Source organism: Xenopus laevis, chromosome 5S, assembly GCF_017654675.1.
Source record: "Xenopus laevis strain J_2021 chromosome 5S, Xenopus_laevis_v10.1, whole genome shotgun sequence".
NCBI lineage: Eukaryota > Metazoa > Chordata > Amphibia > Anura > Pipidae > Xenopus > Xenopus laevis.
In genome coordinates this window covers 93570188-93590887 of record NC_054380.1, presented here as the reverse complement: position 1 = coordinate 93590887, position 20700 = coordinate 93570188, and the positions used below count along the sequence as shown (strand labels likewise).

General features: G+C 37.1%; 1 protein-coding gene across 4 annotated transcripts in view; it reads right to left on the bottom strand.

Moving 5' to 3' along the window:
- Positions 1–20700, bottom strand: part of atp13a4.S (ATPase type 13A4 S homeolog) — a 63750-nt gene that overhangs the window by 38901 nt on the left and 4149 nt on the right. For 3 of the 4 annotated variants that reach the window (XM_018264466.2, XM_018264467.2, NM_001093420.2), the window contains 6 exon segments: positions 13092–13265; positions 11655–11789; positions 2931–3001; positions 2770–2850; positions 986–1055; positions 85–219 (listed from right to left, as the gene is read on the bottom strand). In XM_018264466.2, the coding sequence (XP_018119955.1) occupies positions 85–219; positions 986–1055; positions 2770–2850; positions 2931–3001; positions 11655–11789; positions 13092–13265 (666 nt within the window). 4 annotated transcript variants of the gene reach the window in all.

The window sequence follows — 20700 nt, the reverse complement described above, 5'->3', positions numbered from 1 at the left end:
ATTGTAATGTATTTCTCTACAAATGAAAAAATAACACACCAGCAAATAGAAGTAAATATAAATTATGTAATATAAAAACCTTACCTGTCGTACTGTGTACACTGATAAAAAGATGCAAATTAGTGACATGAGTATAATAGCCACTGAATATTCAATATATTCTTCGGCAAACCAAAGACACACACTGAAGAGCTGGAACACGTAGAATGGATTTAGGACCTGTACAAGGATGGAAATTAAAGAACTATACCATTTCGATAGTGTTTAAAAGTTAAAACAAAATACCTGCTGCATTGAAATTAATTTCTATATCATGCTAAATTTTTGAACATACAATACTGACATTAAAAGGGGAATATATAGCTAGAGAGAGAGAGAGAGACTGGACACAGGAGAATTGCCCAAGTTCAGGACAGGTCCTCATTCTTTTTTGTATACAGGTATAGGACATCTAATCTGGAATGCTTGGGGATTTCCATATAAAGGGTGTTTCTGTAATTTGGGTCAGATTAAAACACATCTACTAGGAAAAAACTTAAATGTTAAATAAACTTAATAGGATTGCTTTCCCATCAATATGGATTCATGCAGCTTATTTATCATCAAGTACAAGGTACTGTTTTGTTATTACAAAGAAAAAAGGAAATCATTTTTTCCCCATAGGCTTTTAATCATATTCAGATTTTTAAAAGGCTTTTCTTTTTCTCTGTAATAATAAAACAATACCTTGTACTTTATCCCAGCTAAGATATAATGAATGCTTAATTTAAGTTTAATACATTTTTCAGTAGACTTAAGATATGGAGATCCAAATTACAGAAAGACCTCTTATCCGGATTTACATTTCTAGGGGGCACTCACGTTACCTCACAGCAGGACCAAGCCAAAATTCTTATATTATATTACTCTGCTCACATGTATGTAAACTTTACAAAACAGGTCCAGTGCTGCATTTTGTGATGTGATTCCTTTTAGTAGTTTTTACCTCTTTAACCAGTAGTTTCCATATTGGAATAATGCCTACATCAATGATATTAGGTCCACAAATATGTCTTCTGCAAAAAAAAAAAAAACATTATCAGTAATCAATTAGTACAGAGCATTCCACTTTTGCATTTTAACAATCTGTCATAAAATAAAAACCAAATATTTTGTAGGTGACTTCTTGCTATGTAAAGAACCAAACCACAAAGGTATGTTAAAAAGCCAGACAAGACTTTTATGGCACTTTAGAAACAGCAAAAAGTAACCAGCTTACATACATAAATATAATGTCTACAGATGAGTCAGGTTCTATGCACAGAAGAATGTATACCAATATTCTTTACTTAAGAATCTATATAAGGGGTAGTATAACCCCCTTTTTGGCCCAGTTTCCATGTCTGCCCTGTTTAACTCAAGAAATAAAAGGATCTCTGGTGAGTAAAACAGTTGGAAAAATAGTATAATAAAAATAAGTATAAAAATAAGCCACAAAGCTATCTATAAATCCCAGTACTAAGCATTCTGGGCAATAGACAGACCTGTAGACATCTACTTTTTGTGATCTTCTCAATCTGGGTGTGCAGTAAAGCAAAAAGCTGAATTTTGATGCAAAATGTCGGCCGTCTTCACTCTTCTGCACATGCACACCAGCCAGGAAGAATGAAAAAGCAGAAGATTGTGTTATGGTGCTTCTACAGATGTACCCAGAACTGGTGCAGTTTTCAGGAGAACCATCCTGGGGTCTCAGGTAAACAATTATAACAAGTGATGCCGTTCCTTCTCCTTTAATTTAAAAATAGGCAAAACCTACAAGACCTATTTTCTTTCACATTGAAGGAGAACTAAACCCCCAAACCCCAGCTCCCCCCCCAACTGGCCTCGCCAAAGGAGCGGGTCTTTTGATTTACGGACAACTCTTGTGTAATGGCAGGTGACACATTTATCCCCATTAGAGAAAAACATTCTATTATCCTTAAGGAAATGTTTTGATAAAGTGTAATTGATTCTGCTTTGTTTTGTGAGACAATTGTCTGATAGTATACAATCCCTGTCACAAAACAAGATAAACTCTCTATTGTTTGACAGAGAGGAAACAGAAATAATGGCATACTGCAAATACCAGGAAATGCATTTTTCCATGCACACACATGGGGCGGCACATTTAGCAAGTTTAAATTAGAAATTTGATTGGGAGAAATTTATTTAAAAAAATCGAATTGTTAAAACTCTAATTTTACCGATCAGAAAATTCGATTCGAATTATATTCGATTCGAATTATATAAAACTTGATTCAAAAATTTTTTATGAAAAAAACTTGAAATGTCAGGAAGGCTACAAACATCATCAAATTGATCCCTGGACCTCTCCCATTGACTTATACAGTTATTTGGCAGGTTTTAGGTAGTGAATAGTCGAATTTGAATTCTTAAAGGACCGGAGTTTAATAAAAAATCTTAAAAAACTCAAATCAACATTGGATAATTCCCTAGTCGAATTTGACAGTTTTGATCATAAAAAAAATTGAAAATTTGAATTCGACCCTTAATAAATCTGACCTAAAGAGTCAACAATACTTCCAGACATTCAGTAAAACAGTAATTTCTAAACGACATTACTTTACACACTTTATTTCATATTGGTTTTGGGCAAAAATACATATATTTTTATTCTTTTAATATTATAAATAATACTTTTTAAATGTATATTTAGAATCAATGTAATAGTTACCAAGGCAAATGTCACATGCACAGGTACTGTTTCCTAGCTTTACACAGGTTTCTTACCTTATACCTTCTTCCTCTCTTGCAACTCCAGACTCAAACATTGAATGTATAGATGCACAGGAGTAGTGGTCCTCAAGAATTCTGCAATGATAATTTAAAATACAATAAAATCACAACTATTTGAGATGGGGGTGAGTGAAAGACAAACATGAAAAACATACCCTGCTTTTGTAAATAGTTTTTCACTGTTATCCCAAATGTAACGGATTTTCTGAACCTGTATGTATCGCACCTAAAAAAAGTGGAAGCCAACAGCAATTACTATGGTGCCATTACATTCAAAAGGTATAAGAATATATATCAGGCTATTTCTACAAAAATGAAAATATTACATAACAAGTCAAAATGTATAAGCATACAGATTTATAGAATAGATCACTGACTCTCAGGGAATACAATGTATTAAAGAGACCCATCAGACTCACATCTGGAAACACAAGAAGGAGCTAAATTGACACATAATGGTTCATTACTACAGACACATTTTAATGGAAATTTTCAGTATAACGTCCTACTTTTTTTTTTTAAAGAAAACATTGATTCCTTGGCTTACCCTGTTTGCCCTTCTCTACTAGTAGTTAGCTGCAGACAGAGGTAGTAAAGTATTTAGCAGATTATAAATGCTGTTTGCATCACCAGTCCAAACAGCCAGATCCTAACATTGCCTCCATCCCTGAGAGAAGTTTGCATGCTCAATGCAAACCAGAGCAGATGATCTGACATTTCTTGCTATAAACAGTAGTGTCAGTGGTGACAGTAGTGACAAATAAATGTATACAGATAATATATTAACTATATTAAAGTGGCGTACCTTTAGCTTTGCTTATGTTATTGTTATGTTTATGACAAGGTAGAATGATGATCTATAGATAACTACCAGGAATTGGTAAGTTACAGTGTAAAGAATAGTGGGATAACTATTTTTTAAAAATAATACCCATGACAGAGCTGGATAATTATAATGAAAAACAATGAAGGGCATACCAAGAATTTTCAAGGATTAAAAATCAAAGAAAATATGGATGCAAAGCATATATCTGTATTCATTAAGCAAAACCGGGCATATAAAATGTGAATGTAAGAAAATGCACCCACTGAGCAAACAAGCACATAGAGCTTTTGTGAATGGAGGGTTCTATATCACAATGCATTGGTTTGAAGTGTCTATATACTGTATATCATTGTATGTGATGTTCATCATGTGTATATAAAAGATTACTTTGCAAACATGCCAGTATTGTATGTGTGTATTCTCAGTGGTATGCATTGATTTTTTATACTGGATTATTCTAGTAACAGAAACAAGTTATTTAGGAGAAATCAACCTGTGGGCAAAAAAAAACCCTACCCCCCACCCCAGGTAGCACTCCCTCCTCCCCCCAGGCTAACTACCCCCCCAGGGAGATGCCCCATACTTACCCCTCGGCGCAGATTCTTCCAGCGCATGCGCAGATTTCCGGCCGGTTTGCGACAACTGCGCATGCTCTGAATTACACGGAAATTGCCGATCTCACAGTCAGCTTACCGAGGAGCCAGAAGATGGACGCGTGGAACTTCGCTGGAAGAATCTACGCCAAGGGGTAAGTATGGGGCATCTCCCCAGGGGGTAGTTAGCCCGGGGAGGAGGAGGGAGGGCTACCTGGGGTGGGGGTAGGGTTTTTTTTCCCCACAGGTTGCATTCTCCTTTAAGCTTACATTTAAGGGGGTTATTTATCAAGCTCCGATTTTTCTTGTCTGACTTTTAAAGGGGAAAATATCATTTTATTTTACCATGAGTTTTTTTCCCAGGATTTGTTAAAGTCTGATGGTGTTAAAAGTCCGAATAAAAAAGTACTCAAACCTACCGAATTCAGGTAGGAACCCTGCCTGTTCAGCTTCTATTTTTAGTAGGGATGCACCGAATCCAGGATTTGGCCTTTTTTAGCAGGATTCCGATTTGGGCCGAATCCTTCTGCCCGGCCGAACTGAATCCGAATCCTAATTTGCATATGCAAAGTAGGGGCGGGGAGGGAAATCGTGTGAGTTTTTGTCACTAAACAAGGAAGTAAAAAATGTTTCCCCTTTCCACCCCTAATTTGCATATGTAAATTAGGATTCAATCCGGTTTGGTATTCGACCGAATTCAGCCATATCCAAAATAGTGGATTCGGTGCATCCCTAATTTTAGTGTAGATATACTGTATAAGGGGAGATGTTAGCAAAAATGTAAGCACAAATATACAGTCATTCTAGAATGTTACCTCTATTTTCTTGGGCATTCACCTCCTACTACTTTTTCCCAGTAAGCAATTTGAGGTTTTGTATTCTTTAGAACGAAATATATGTGTTGCTAAGCATTGTTCCATATGCAAAATGGTAACATGTCCATTGTGCAACCAGAAAGCCATTAAAACCACATCATTTGGCTGAACTCCCTTCTCACGCAAATCATCCCTCTCCTGCAGTCTGCTTATACATCAATAGATACTGATACTTGTGCCCAAATATCTTGTACCTTATAATTTCATGACCTATATAAAAGCATTCTGCCTTTAGGTGTGTACTTAATATGGGAATGGAACTAATTGTGAAGAAATGTAATAATATACTTATCCTCGACAATAAGAGATTCCCCTGTCATACAGATTTGTATTGCCGGTAACTAGCCTCACAGTACAATATTATAAGACTTCCACCTTCTTTGATCCTCTCCTGTGAGCAAAAGTCTCAGGGAGAACAACTGGTTAACAGCTTTTCTACACATACCTGAAGGGCCATCATCAGGGAGGATAGAGGTATCACTGCTGTAGGCTGACAGGGATTTTTTTCAGAAATACCTTGGGCCCAAGATGGCCAGCTAACAAAGTCCCTGGGTGGACCAGAAAGCTTTGTCCTTTATGCAGATACGTCAACCCTCCCAAACTGATGTGGTTTATTTTTTGTGTATGGAGTGGCTTTTTATCACTGTGCTTTAGTACTAAATCTCTGCAGATAGATGTTAGTGAGCTGCATGGGCACTGGGCATTTAAGATATTTTCAGAGTTGGCAATCTCATTATATGCAAACCCAGTGAAGAAATTCAGGATGAAAATGTATGATACAATAGAATAAAGTCATGCACGGAGGATTGTCCAGAAAACTGGTCAGGCCTGAATCTTTCAATACTATATGCTAGCAGTCCATCTGATGTGAAATTGCAGGGTCTTGATCATTATGATGCATGGCGCAACCAAGAATGACCACTATACCGGATAATAACTAAGGAGAAAAGCATCTTTTTGGATACAATTTCAGAAGCAATAATAATGCTCTGACTTTGCTAATTGCTGCTAGTGTATTTTTTGCTGCTTCTGTACTCTCGGAGGATTTAGAATATGAGTACCACTCTAAGCAAGTAGCATCACAGTGTAATAGCACCTGCACACAAACTGTTGTCAAATTGTTTTATTTAATGTCATACAGGTATGAGATATGTTATCCGGAAACCCATTATCCAGAAAGCTCAGAATTACGGAAAAGCCATCTCCCATAGGCTCCATTATAATAAAATATTAAAATATTTAATATTAAAATGTAATTTTTAAAAATGAATGTCTTTGTCTGTAATGAATTTCTTTCTCTGTAATAATAAAACAGTACCTTATACTTTATCCCAACTAAAATATACTTAATCCTTATTGGAGCCAAAACAATCCCATTGGGTTTATTTAATGTTTAAAGGAAAACTATACCCCCAAAATGAACACTTAAGCAACAGATAGTTCATATCATATTAAGTGGCATATTAAAGAATCTTACCAAACTGGAATATATATTTAAGTAAATCTTGCCCTTTTACATCTCTTGCCTTGAGCCACCATTTTGTGATGATCACTGTGCTGCCTCAGAGATCACCTGACCAGAAATACTGCAACTCTAACTGTAATAGGAAGAAGTGTGGAAGCAAAAGACACAACTCTGTCTGTTAATTGGCTCATGTGACCTTACATGTATGGTTTGTTGGTATGGTTGTGAGTACAGTGAATCCTACGATCCCAGGGGGCAGCCCTTGTTTTTTAAAATGGCAATTTTCTATTTATGATTACCCAATGGCACATACTACTAGAAAAGTATATTATTATGAAAATGGTTTATTTACATGAAGCAGGATTTTACATATGAGCTGTTTTATGCAATATCTTTCTATAGAGACCTACATTGTTTGGGGAGTATAGTTTTCCTTTAAATTGTTTTATAGTAGAGTTAAAGACGTTGTTCACCTTCCAAACACTTTTTTCAATTCAGTTGTTTTTAGATTGTTCCCCAGAAATAAAGACTTTTTTCAATTACTTTCCATTATTTATGTTTTTACTGTTTTTCCAAAATCTAAGTTGAAAGTTGAATGTTTGTGTCTCTGGTGTTTGAGTCCGATAGCTCAGTAATTCTAATGCAGATTTTAAAACTGTAACATTTAGCAACATTTATGTAACATTTAGGGGCAGATTTATCAAAGGTCAAGGTGAATTTTCGAATGAAAAAAATTTGAATTTAAAGCTATTTTTTGTGTACTTCCACTAGGGAATAGTTCAAATTTGATTTGAATCTGAAAAATATTAGAATATCGAAATTTATCATGTACTGTCTCTTTAAAAATTCGGCTTCGACCATTCGCCATCTAAAACTTGCCGAATTGCTGTTTTAGCCTATGGGGGGCCTCCTACAACCTATTTGGAGTCAATTGGTGGACTCTGAAAAATCAAAGTTTTTTAGGGAAAAACTTCGAATCGAATTCAATCGAATGCGCTATTCCTTCGATTCGATTTCGGCCAAATACGGACCTATTCGATCAAAAAAAAAACTTTGACTTAATTTCGGTTGGTCTTTTTGAATTCGAATTTAGAAGTTTTTTCAATTTGAAATTCGACCCTTGATAAATATGCCCCTTAGTTGATACATTTCTCAGCAGCATCTCTGGAGTATTAGCAACTATTGTATCAATTCTAGCAGCTGCATTTAATGAAACCCAGAGATTCTACTCAGCAGGGACAAACATAAGAAATATATCAACTAAATCTATCAATTTAGAACAGTTTACAGGGTTAGCGACCCCCCCCCCCCCCAGGGCTGCTTCAGAAGGTGATAAAAGACACTTGACAATATTAGAAAAAATGTCACACATAGAAAATAGAAAGTCATTGGAAAAAGTCATTTTTTTTCTGCTGATCTATCTGAAAACAATAAGTTGTTTGAAGGTGAAACGCCCCTTTAGGGTATGGAGATTACAGAAACCGTATCCAGAAAACCCCAGGTTCTGAGCATTCTGGATAACAGGTCCGATACCTATATGTTTTTAGTAGATGTAAGGTATGAAGATCCAAATTACAGACAGACCCTTTATTTGGAAACCCCCTTATCTTCTGGTCCCAAGCATTCTGGAAAACAGAATCCATGCCTGTACTATTTATGAGAAAACTGGAACTTTGATCAATTAATGAATTTGTACTTGATGAATCAACTGTGATGTGACTATTATGACTCTTTCAATTTTGTGGAGTTTGAGAGGATTAACGTATTAAGTAGATTACCTCCAGTAAAATTGTGTAAGTTAAAGGGAATGTCAACCCAAAAACCAAATCTTTTGCCTAATAAAAGAAAACATAATTCTAAGAAATGTTGCAATACATATTAATAACACTTTTCTATTGTTTTTAAGTTACTGTATTTGTATATGTATTGCTATTAAAAGCAATGTTTGTCTGTCCCATAAAATTCTCTGCCCTGATGGCTTAGACTGTAAAAACAATGCAAGGCAAGGCAGCTGATTAACAGATTTTTGCAACATTATTAACCTAAGGAATAGAAAATTAATCTACGGTAGTCATCCCCACCCAGTGGCTTATGAGCAACATGTTGCTCACCAACCCCTTGGATGTTGCTCCCAGTGGCCTCAAAGAAGGAGCTATTGTTTTAATTCCAGGCTTGGAGGAAAGTTTTGGTTGCGTAAAAACAAGGTGTACTACCAAAGAGAGCCTCCTGTAGGCAGCCAGTCCACATAGGGATCAGAGCCTATATTTTGCACCCCCAGAAACTTTTTTAAACTTGTGTTGCTCCCCAAATATTTTTACATTTGAATGTGGCTCATAGGTATAAAAGGTTGGGGACTAGGGATGTAGCGAACGTCGGAAAAAAAGTTCGCGAACATATTCGCGAACTTGCGCAAAAATGCGAGCGGTTCGCGAACGGTTCGCGAACCCCATAGACTTCAATGGGAAGGCGAACTTTAACATCTAGAAAAGACATTTCTGGCCAGAAAAATGATTTTAAAGTTGTTTAAAGGGTGCAACGACCTGGACAGTGGCATGCCAGAGGGGGATCAAGGGCAAAAATGTATCTGAAAAATCTGCCTGTGTGTGCTTGGAAGAGATAGTGTAGGGGGAGAGCTGTTAGTGATTTCAGGGACAGATGATAGTAAGTTTGCTGGCTAGTAATCTGCTTGATACTGCTCTGTATTGGAGGGACAGAAGTCTGCAGGGATTTGAGGGACATTTTAGCTTAGGTAGCTTTGCTGGCTAGTAATCTACTGTTCTCTTTAAACAACTGCCATACGTTGACCTTGTAGGCATTGTTTGCCCAGTTTTTTTGGACGCAGCCACTGAAGCACAGTTGCCAGAAAAAATATGCCATATAAATGCTGAAAATAGTCATTTTTCGCCATACGTTGACCTTGTGACTCCGGTGTTTTTTCTGGAGACGGTAATATTATGGATATTTAGACAGAATGGGAACAAGGTCACACAGCTCGATGGCGGGTTGAAGAAAACAGTGTGCAAATAATGCCTACAAGGCCAACGTATACACTACTACAGCGGTGGATACGGATTACGTAAAATATATGAATGCTGCTTGAAAAAAGTGACTCCGGTGTTTTTTCTGGAGACGGTAATATTATGGATATTTAGACAGAATGGGAACAAGGTCACACAGCTCGATGGCGGGTTGAAGAAAACAGTGTGCAAATAATGCCTACAAGGCCAACGTATACACTACTACAGCGGTGGATACGGATTACGTAAAATATATGAATGCTGCTTGAAAAAAGTGACTCCGGTGTTTTTTCTGGAGACGGTAATATTATGGATATTTAGACAGAATGTGAACAAGGTCACACAGCTCGATGGCGGGTTGAAGAAAACAGTGTGCAAATAATGCCTACAGGGCAAATAATGCCTAAAAGGTCAAATTATACACTACTACAGCGGTAGTAAAATAAAAAAAAAAGTAAAATAAAAAAAAATGAATATTAAAAAAAAAAAATTAAAGTTGGTGCTGCTGAACTACTAGGAGCAGCAGATTAGCACACCAGTCCCACTCCCCAACACTGCTAGACTAATAGCACTGGGCTCTTATAGTAGTAGTAGTAGTAGTAGTAGTAAAACAACAAAAAAATAAATAAAAGCAGTCCTTACAAGGACTACTGTTATTGCAGCAGTCAGCAGATGAGATCAGAAGCAGGACAGCTGCCCACTGCAGCTACATACAGAGCACTGCAGTAGAAGGTAGATTACTAGCCAGCAAAGCTACCTAAGCTAAAATGTCCCTCAAACCCCTGCAGACTTCTGTCCCTCCAATAACAGAGCAGTATCAAAACGATTACTAGCCAGCAAACTTTCAACTGTCCCTGAAATCACTAACAGGCAGCAGCTCTCTCCCTACACTATCTCTTCAGCACACACAGGCAGAGTGAAAAAACGCTGCAGGGCTTCGGTTTTTATAGGGAAGGGGAGTGGTCCAGGGGAGAGCTTCCTGATTGGCTGCCATGTACCTGCTGGTCTGGGGTGAGAGGGCAAAAAAAAGCGCCAACAATGGCGAACCCAAAATGGCGAACGTCGCGCGACGTTCGCGAACTTCCGGCGAGCGCGAACACCCGATGTTCGCGCGAACAAGTTCGCCGGCGAACAGTTCGCGACATCTCTATTGGGGACCTCTGATCTGGGGGTTTGCTTAAGAAGGGGTTTCATATGGTACATTTCTAGTAACAATGAATGCCCTGTGGTGCCTATACTCCACAGGGTACCACAATTAACTTCCTACTTCTTTGTCTCAGTAATGGCAGAACAAACATTTCATATCAACGGGCATGGTAGGATTTATTTAGTACCTGTATATTCAAGTAACTATGCCATATACAGAGAGGAGATTGGTAAAAGATTGATTGTGGCCTGAAATTACGTTGTTATCCAGGTTCTGCCACTTGTATAAAATAAAGGCATTTTATTTTATGACAATTAGGTGCTGAACGTCACATTTTCTTCAATATGAGAATGGACTGTGGCCATTGACTGTACATGCAACAGAAACTCTTGATCAAGGGGGTATGATTTTGCAATTACTAGAGTATTACTCTGCCATATACTTTTCTTGTTTACCAACAGATTTATTAAGTTTATTGATAATTATAAGTATTATATATATATATATATATATATATATATATATATATATATATATATATATATATATATAGATAGGTTTTCATTCTAACGAACTAGAAGCATGAATGGGGATCAGGCAGCTCTCCTATTTAATGGTTGCGCAACTAAAACATACAGAATCAATATTTGCTAAAGCTTAATTACTGCTTGTATTTTTGGAATCCTATTTATGCTGGTACAAATCTTATCTTATTATTATAGTCTTATTTGATATAATTCAGACCCATTGCTTTACAGAGGTACCCCGGGCCCTGCCCAATCATTCATATCAGTACAAAGATGGTTTCAAAAAGTTTTCTTTCTTAAGATAATATGGACTATTTTAATGAACAGCATAAATTTAAGCTACTTAACAGTTTCCTAGACAAAATTACTGATCTCATGCAAATACAGTAGCAAGGTTCAGATATTATATAACTAACAACATGAACTTACTTTAAGCTCTGGCTTTATTATTGCCTTGTTAACGGTTGAATCTGTGTCTTTGGTAGCTGCACCGTAAGCAATGAAATCTTTAGAGGAAAGTTGGATCCACTTCACCTTTTTCCATGAGGTCTGTTTAAATTCATCCTGAAAGAGAAACAAAAAATTGGGTATAGGTCACACTTTTCTTAGCACTCAAGTGCAAGAATTGACTAGTTACAGAAAATCCCATGCAGTAATACAGAATTATATAAAGTGCAGAACTCTAGATGCAACATGAGCTTGCTAGCAACTTTCGGGACCTTAATGGCTCAATAAGGCAACATGATATAAGATTTTCTTGTGTGATGCCCTTTTTGGTAGCTATGTTATGTGCAATACTACTCTCAGCACATATTGGACAGTTGAGCATCATACTCTATAACAGGAGCTCTGTTACACATAAACAGCACAGTGGTAGTGAGGAGAGCATCTCCTTGCCTGTATGCAAAATAGTGAAATCCAACTTTTTTACTGTGTCAAAACTTGTCTTAATGCAATGGTTCCTCAACAGAACTGCTCATGCAGCCATATGCCAAAGCATTAATGATAATAAAACTATTATAAATAAATATAATATAAATATCCTGTACAGCTTCCATACTATGAATATGTTTCAAATCCATTATTGCATTATAGCAGTTAATCTAGTAAAAATCTAATCTAATAATGGCATATCTGTATTTTAGACTACCTTGTCCATCATCACAGGATTATAATGAACAACACAGAGGAAAGTGTACAGAAAAGGCAAACTAAAGTGGTAAATTATGAGAAAAAGCAGACCTCATAAGCTGCATATACTGGAGGAACATTAAGGCCTTGGTTGTCCTTGGTGCTAGTTGCCCAATTGATTACTCAGTGGGGGAGAGACCTATAGCTTGCCAAGTGAAAGACACCATTAACATTTTTTTTCATTTCTAGCAACATTTCACTATACTGTATCTGTGCAATTGCTCATTAAAAAAATGGGTATACTGCCAAGGACAAGATGTCTTGGAACAAAAAGTTTTGGAAACATTTTTTTTTGGAAATTAGGGACAGTTGGCAACTATGTATATGGTACACATTTTTAAAAACTTTTTTGCACAGTGAAAATGACTACAGCAAAAATGTATTGTGTGCCTGTGTGAGCATAATAATGAATTAAAAAGAAAAATTTCCATCCGGATACACAGTGAAATTGTGAGCATACTAGGAGAATACAACGAAGACAGCTTGACAACATTTTGAGACGATATTTGAGAGGCTATTTTATAAAAGTGTTCTTTCCTAAAGGAAACTTTTATTTAAGGAAATATGCACGATGTCTACACAATCGATACAGTAGTTAGCAGAGCTTCCAATTTACTTTTGTTGAAACATTAACACAATTATACTTTAAATAAGCAGTAAAGACAAACAACTTACTGTTGTTCGGAGCAGCACAACACTTGCTTCCTCAAGAGAACATGGAACACAGTTGGCCCACACATTCCATTCTGGCTTCCAGTAGAATAAAAGCAGGAGGAACCCCAATGAGAACATGTACCCAATAATACAAAGAACTTTTCGGCAAATGTGAGTCCTGTATCCAAATATGTCCTGTTGTGGAAACATAAAAAATCAACTTTTAGTTAGTGTTTTGTAATGATTTCTACTTTGCTGCTACAGACATTCCTACAGATACTTACATGACACTAGGGGGCACATTTACTATGGGTCGAATATCGATGGTAAATTAACCATCGAAGTTAAATCCTTCGACTTTGAATATCGAAGTCGAAGGATTTACTGCAATTCGTTCGATCGAAGGAAAAAAAACAATTAAATCCTTCGAATCGAACGATTCGAAGGATTTTAATCCATCGATCGAACGATTTTCCTTCGATCAGAAATTGCTAGGAAAGCCTATGGGGACCTTCCCCAGAGGCTAACATTGGTGCTCGGTAGGTTTTAGGTGGCGAAGTAGGTGGTCGAAGTACTTCGACTATCGAATGGTAGAATAGTCGAACCATTTTTAGTTCGAATCGTTCCATTCGAAGTCGTAGTCAAAGTAGCCAATTCGATGGTTGAAGTAGCCAAAAAAATACTTCACTAATCACTTCACTCGAGCTTAGCAAATGTGCCCCTAACACTAACATAAAATAGTAAGGGTATGTATGCAAAACACTTTTCACCAAAACGTATTACTGGCTAATAATAGTTAAATTCTACCTGGAAGGAAAACAACATTTGTAGCATAACCTGGGCAAAGGAAGAAACTTGACGTTTGAGAAGTCTTCCCTCAAGCGTTTCATTCACAGTTGATACTCTCTTGTAAAAAAAAAAATATTTAAAATGTTGGTAATTAATCACAATTCCCTTAGCATAGAGATATGATTCAGTAAATAAAATTCACTCTCTAATCAAAAGATGCCTGGCTAGATCCTGGCAACCAGGTAAATGGCCAGAATAAGTAAATCATACAGAGCTTGTTCCACAAGACTCAGCACAGGTGAATATTACTGTAAATGGCTTTATTCTGTCCTGGCCGGTATACGTTATTAAGCAAGAACCAGAGGGAACACCCATCTCAACAATTAGAAAAATCTTAAGCACACGGCATTAACATGTAGATTTAGTTTGAGTTAAATTGTCATTTCCATGTGTAATTCCCTTCACGACATGCTGAATTTACAGGTATAATTCTATTTTATATTGAGGTATAAGCCAGGAAGGTCTATCTTGCCTATGCTGTTCATTAGAACATATAGTTGCTCTTTGTTCACAAGAGTCTGGGAGAGTTCCAATAAAAAAAATATTCATATTTGCTCACAATACTCTATACTCGAGTTATACTTAGTCACCTTCACTTCCCTGATTTACCAAACAATTAGCATACTGTAAATAAATAAGATACTACATGACAACGCATATGAAACAGCTCTCTGGCCACATTCAAATACATCGTGTGAACATGGTCATCAATTTATATTTTTGCTGGTTAAAACTTGAACATTTCTCTAGGTTAACATTGGGAATGTAGGGCCCAAAACTCAGGGTTGTGTGGTTATGTGGCCTTGCAGCACACTGATAGTAAGTTCATCAGGCCACCATCCGTAATGAGCCAGGAAAGCTCCCACGCTAGGACTGGGTCTAGCTTTTTTTACGAAAGAAACAAACCCTGGCAGGTTACAGAATCTAGGGATGTTCAGCAGTTCAGGTATCGAGCTCCTTTGAATGTAGTGTAACATCCAAAATTCACCAAATAAGGAGCTACATAAACTGTAACACGAGATCAGTGGTGTATTTTGCTGACATGTATGAGATGCTCTAAACAGTATATGGGTTGTACGATAAGGCGCCTAAAGGACAGAGTAAGGGAGCATCCGAATTCAGGAAGTGAGATGGTGCCAGTATCAAGACACTTTAAGGAGTGTAATAAAGGAGATGTCAGGCCACTGGCAGTAGATGGTATAGAACGAGTGATCATGGGCCCAAGAGGAGGGGATTTACAATCAAAGTTACTAATAGCAGAGGTTAGATGGATTTATAAATTGTTTACTAGACAGCCCCAGGTGCTAAATTCAGTTTTTGATACAAGTTGCTACTTTTAGAGTGCATCATCTTTCAAAGGAATCGCCACAATTAATTCTTTTACAAAGGTGTAATTAAGCAACACTGCTTGGAGGGATATATATTTGTCAGGAACTGTTACAAAAAATTTGTGCTAAGCAGTCATTTCACAGGTGAAACTAAGTACCGTGTCTTTGATTTGGAGGGATCTATATATAAAATGACAAATTCCCCAAGTATGCATGATTTGGAATACATTTGATATGTGCTTAAAAGTATATGAAAAGTCATATGAACTGTTTTTGATATTTAATTGGTCTTAAATTGTTCGTGTGAAAAATACTCTCTTAATGAAGTGTACTAATTGATATGTTAATTTTATGGGAGGGTCTTTTGTGGGTTTAAAATCTGTGCATAGTAATGAAGGATTAGGTCTCTGAGGAAGCGCGTGGACACGAAACGCGCCAGACCTCGGAAGCTTGTTTGTAATCAAATGTATTAATACAATTTATACCTTTTAACTGCTGAAACACTTACTGTAAGTTGGCGATTTCTGTTAGAACCCGGAGTGCACTGCTAAAACTGGTGTCATTCAGTAGATCATACATACAGTAGATTCTACATTAATTCCTAGGGCAAAACGATTGTCATAATTTAACCTGGAAAGGAGATTTTGTAGTTGCTCAGACATCACTTTCTCTTTCGCAGAAATCAAATACAGTATTAGGAGGTAGAGAGGGTAACAACTGATCCCTTATAATTACAGTCTGCCAAGGACGAAAACTAGTTCAGGGTATTCTGGAAGATTTAAGTTAATCTGTAAGTATGCAATAAGCAATATAATATAGTGCTCACCAGTGGTGCATAACTTAATTATAGCAAAAAATATTAACACATGAAGCAGAATAGCAACAAACATGTGACTTAAAGCATTATAATCGTATTTAATAAGCTAAAAGAAAAGACTAAATAGTGCATTCTGCAAAGTCCGGGAAAAGAATTTTAATCAACAGCTTAAATTTATGGGGGATGGGAAGTACTTAAATCACCATTACCTAAACACATAAGGAAAAAATTAGGACGAAATGTACCTTAAACACTATTGTGGAAGTCAACCAATCATTTTTAAATACAATACCCTTAAACAAAGCTATGTTTTTACAGCATTGGTAGCAATAACAACAATGTGAAAGTTGTATAAAATGAGAGTTCAATTCAGAAAGAAAATTACATTTTGTAGCAGTGGACAAAGCAGACCCACTTAGCAGAATAGCAGATAAGCTATTCTGAATAACCTGATTTCTTAATTGCTGGTTAACAAATATAAACTGAAAACCTGTTTATGGAATTGGAGGCTGTATTAAGTCTGTTTGTTGAACAGCTTCAGAAACCAACTCTTGGGGGCATATTTATCAAAGGTCAAAGGTCGAAGTTAAAAAAACGGCAAACTTCGAATTCAAAAAGACCAATCGCATGGAGGTCGAAGTTTTTTTGGGGTCGATGTGGGCTGAATTCAGCCTACTTCAAATTGTACCATCGAACTTCGACCTTTGATCTCCCAAACTCCCCCAATTGCCTCCATACAGGTTGTAGGAGGTCCCCCATAGGCTAAAACACCACTTCAGCAGCTTTTAGGTGGCGAATGGTTGAAGTCAAAGTTTTAAAGAGAAGAGTTTCAAATTCGAATTGAAGTATGACTATTCCCTTGTCGAAGCACACAAAAAAAAATAGCTTGAAATTCGAAGTTTTTCAATTCGAAACTTCACCTGGACCTTTGATAAATCTGCCCCTTGGTGTTTATTGTGCATTTGATGCGAATTTGAGGCAAGAGTTTGATCACACATAATTTATTCAATTTTATTCTTCCAAGATGTTCCTACCAGCATTCAAATCTGTGTATGAATTGTTTTTCATTGCACTTAAAAAAACAGCGCCTTGATGTGTCAGTATGCATTTTAATAGACAAATTTTCAGATGAACCCATTGCAAGAGCCCTTAAGTTTACCATACATGCACTTAAAAAATTGTATGAAACTTAATTTGGTATGTGTATGCTGGCACAATGATCCTAACCAATATCCATGTATGATGGATATCGGTCAGTTTGTCGATCAGGTGCATAAGCAGATGATGAAGTGAAGTGAAGATAAGCTGCATGTCCTCTTCAGTAACTACTGTTCTGGTTGTTCAAGCTATGAGCCTGAACAAAAGAAAGGGGGTTAGGCCATGTATGACCCTTCATGCAGTATCTGCCCTTTTGGTCATATACTGTAATGATTAGCATACAGTGTATGGACACCTTAATTGTGTGCCTATAAATTTATATATTATCAGATAATCAAGGCTGTTTGGCGAATCACAATAAATAAAATTATTTAAATGTTTTCTTTTATATTGCAAATTCTGTAGCAGGGCCCTCACCTAGGGGCAGATTTAATCGAGGACGAAAATTCGCCAGTGACCGATTCGCAGCCATCGCTACACAGCACTTAGCTAGATGAAAATTCACTCCTTCTGTCTTGGAATTATACAATCACTGCCAACAGGCAGTAAGTAGCCATTTTATGGACACGGTTATTAAGGGAAATTGTGTATCACCCCAAAATCTTGTGTATGCACCAGAATGGGGGACCTAATGTCCATGTGCAGTGCCCTACACAATTATAGAGCCTGAGGAGGGAAGGGGGGATGTGAGGAGAGCAGTGACATGTAGGAAGCACTGAATGGAAAGTGAAAGTAATTGACTGCCCCTCCTCTATGCCACGGGCATAGAGGCGGGGCAGGTAATATTTGATTGACAGTTCAGATATTTAAACACCTTTATAACAGTTATGGATGTTTTAATGAAAAATGTTTTTGGGGTTTCATATTTAATTTGAAAAGGACTTTCATTATGCAGCTTTTTATGTATATGTGACAGGTCCACTTTAATTTCTGCCTTGCGCAAATTCGCTAGAGGTCTTGCGCTCAGGTTAATTTGCATACGGTGGGAAATTTAAAGTTGCAGCAAATACATTACACAAGTCCAGGGAACCTTAATAAAGAAAATAGAGTTGTTATAATGCCCTACACATGAGCCAACTATATAGTCAATGTTCCATATGTTAGAAAATGTATGGGGGAACCCGATTACCCAAAAAAGTTTTTAAGGACTTTTGCAGGCTATCACCAGTGTCAGACTGGCCCACAGGGATACCAGGAAAAGTCCCGGTGGGCCCAGGTGTCAGTAGGCCCTTATGCTGCTAAACTTTTGGCCTATTTCATGGCCATTCCGTATTTCTATGAGAACAAAGAGGCTAAATAGATGGAATAATAGATTATAGTATAAAGAAAACAGACTAGGAGAATATAGGATATAGTGATTGAGGAGATCAAGGATATTATTACTGAGAGTGGGCCCCTTGTCTAAGGTTTTATGGTGGGCCCCTGGTCTAAGGTTTTTGGGTGGGCCCCTGGTGTCCCAGTCCAACACTGGCTATCACTCTGAAATAAAGAAAAGACGCCAGCGTTTTCCACTAAAAAATATGATGTAAGAAGATTGTGGAAGATCTATGCACTCCAGTGCACTTCGCCTGGTCTGATCTGCCGAAGGCAAGTCTGGCGAAAGAGGTAACATTTAGTAAAATCTGCATTTCATTGAATTTTTTGGAGTAACATCCATTCGCCAGAGCAAATTGTCGCCTGGGGATAGAGTGTGAATGACCACTAGCGTCTATCTCTTTCAAGAGTGAAGTGACGCCTGTGCCCATTAGTAAATTGCCGATGTCCTCTGGGCGGTAACGCTAGTGAATTGACGCTAGCGTTAGCTACTTCGCCCTCGAGTAAATCTTCCCCCGAGTATCTCCTAACCATATATGATTGTACCTATGTGCCTCTACATTAAGGTTGGCACCAGGCCGGTATTTAATATACCAGCCAAATCCAGTGCTGGTACTACAAATGTACTAGCAATGAACATGTGAATTTACATTTTTTGTCCCAGTAATTCCACAAGCCATCCCTTCACATCACTTGCCTGCCCCTTCCCATCAATGACTCAACCATTTGCTTTATTGCCCCATCTGGAAAATAATAAGGGGCAGAGTTATTATATGTGCCATTAGAATACTTCTACCCTCGCTTGCAGGTTAAAATAGAATAAAGCTATTTCACATGATTCATGTATTTTATCAGAGGGGATCCCCAATGGCAAGGTATGTTTAGTCACAAGTGACAATGTGCCCCATGAGACATCACCTTAAATTCTTTTCTTTGTACTGTATATGATGTTTTTAACGGTGAGCATGCAAATACTCATTAGTTGAAAAGCAGTCCTCACACACAGCAGTAAACACTACTTGACCAACAAATGTGCACAGCTATCCCAGACCTTTAATGAACTTAAAAAACAAACAAAAAGACCAAAATCCTAAAACAAACACTTCTTGATGCGGTTTATTTTGACAATGTAAACAAAGGCAAAGTTTGGCTCTATATCAACAATGGAACAAATATTGAATTTGTCATTCAAATGAAAAGATTGTGCTGCTCAACCACGCCATTCCAAAATGCCTTTTATGTAGCAATTCTAATAAAGAAGGCTTAATTAGTTAATATATCCTTGGATTCAAAATTCATTTGCTAATATTAGATTCTTGATCAAGCACGCATATAATCTTAGCCTAATGCCTACCTCCTGCATTTACACGATGACATATCCATGCAAAGGAACAGACTACTCCAATTAAATGCTGAAATGTACAGATTGTGCTGAACAAAAAAAGTGAATTATTTTGGGAGTAACATTTGCTAGACTGTAGTCCTTTGTGTCAGCTATACAGCAAATCTGTATCAAGGTTATGCCAGTTCACAGAAAATTCCCAATTTATTCGCAATATATTAAAAGGGAGTCATTATACAGGGAAATGGCTAATGTCTCAAAACTGGCAGCAAGTTTTCACCGTGGAGATACTCACATCCAGAGACTAGATGGTGCACCAAAGCAACGGATACTGCATCTAATAGAAAGCAAAAAAACTGCTTTTGATGATGACTCCACACAAATGTGAATACAAAGGAATCAAGGTATCTAGGGACAATCTGTCATGATGGGAAGTTCTGCATTTGCCAACAGAAGTGTTGGACCTTGTGCCCATTTGCATGGAATTTACTCACCAGCACACATCTTTTTGTAAGCAGTATCTACTGGAAAACATTTGGTTTGCAGGAGCAATTATTTATATTGGAAATCTGGAAAATAAGGTTGCGTTGTAGCTTGCATTGTAGCAACAACCATGGAAAACTGCTTGTACAAATTAAGGGTGCCATGCCCAACATACTTGGGAATTAATCTAAAGTATGTTACAGTATTAAAATTCAATGATGTTTTAAGCAACTATAGCTTACTCTGAAAGATATTAGAATAACTTTAATTTAAAAACTGAAACCCATTAAAGTCTACAGGCTGTTCAAATTTTGTTATAGCAGGGGTTGGATAAAATTA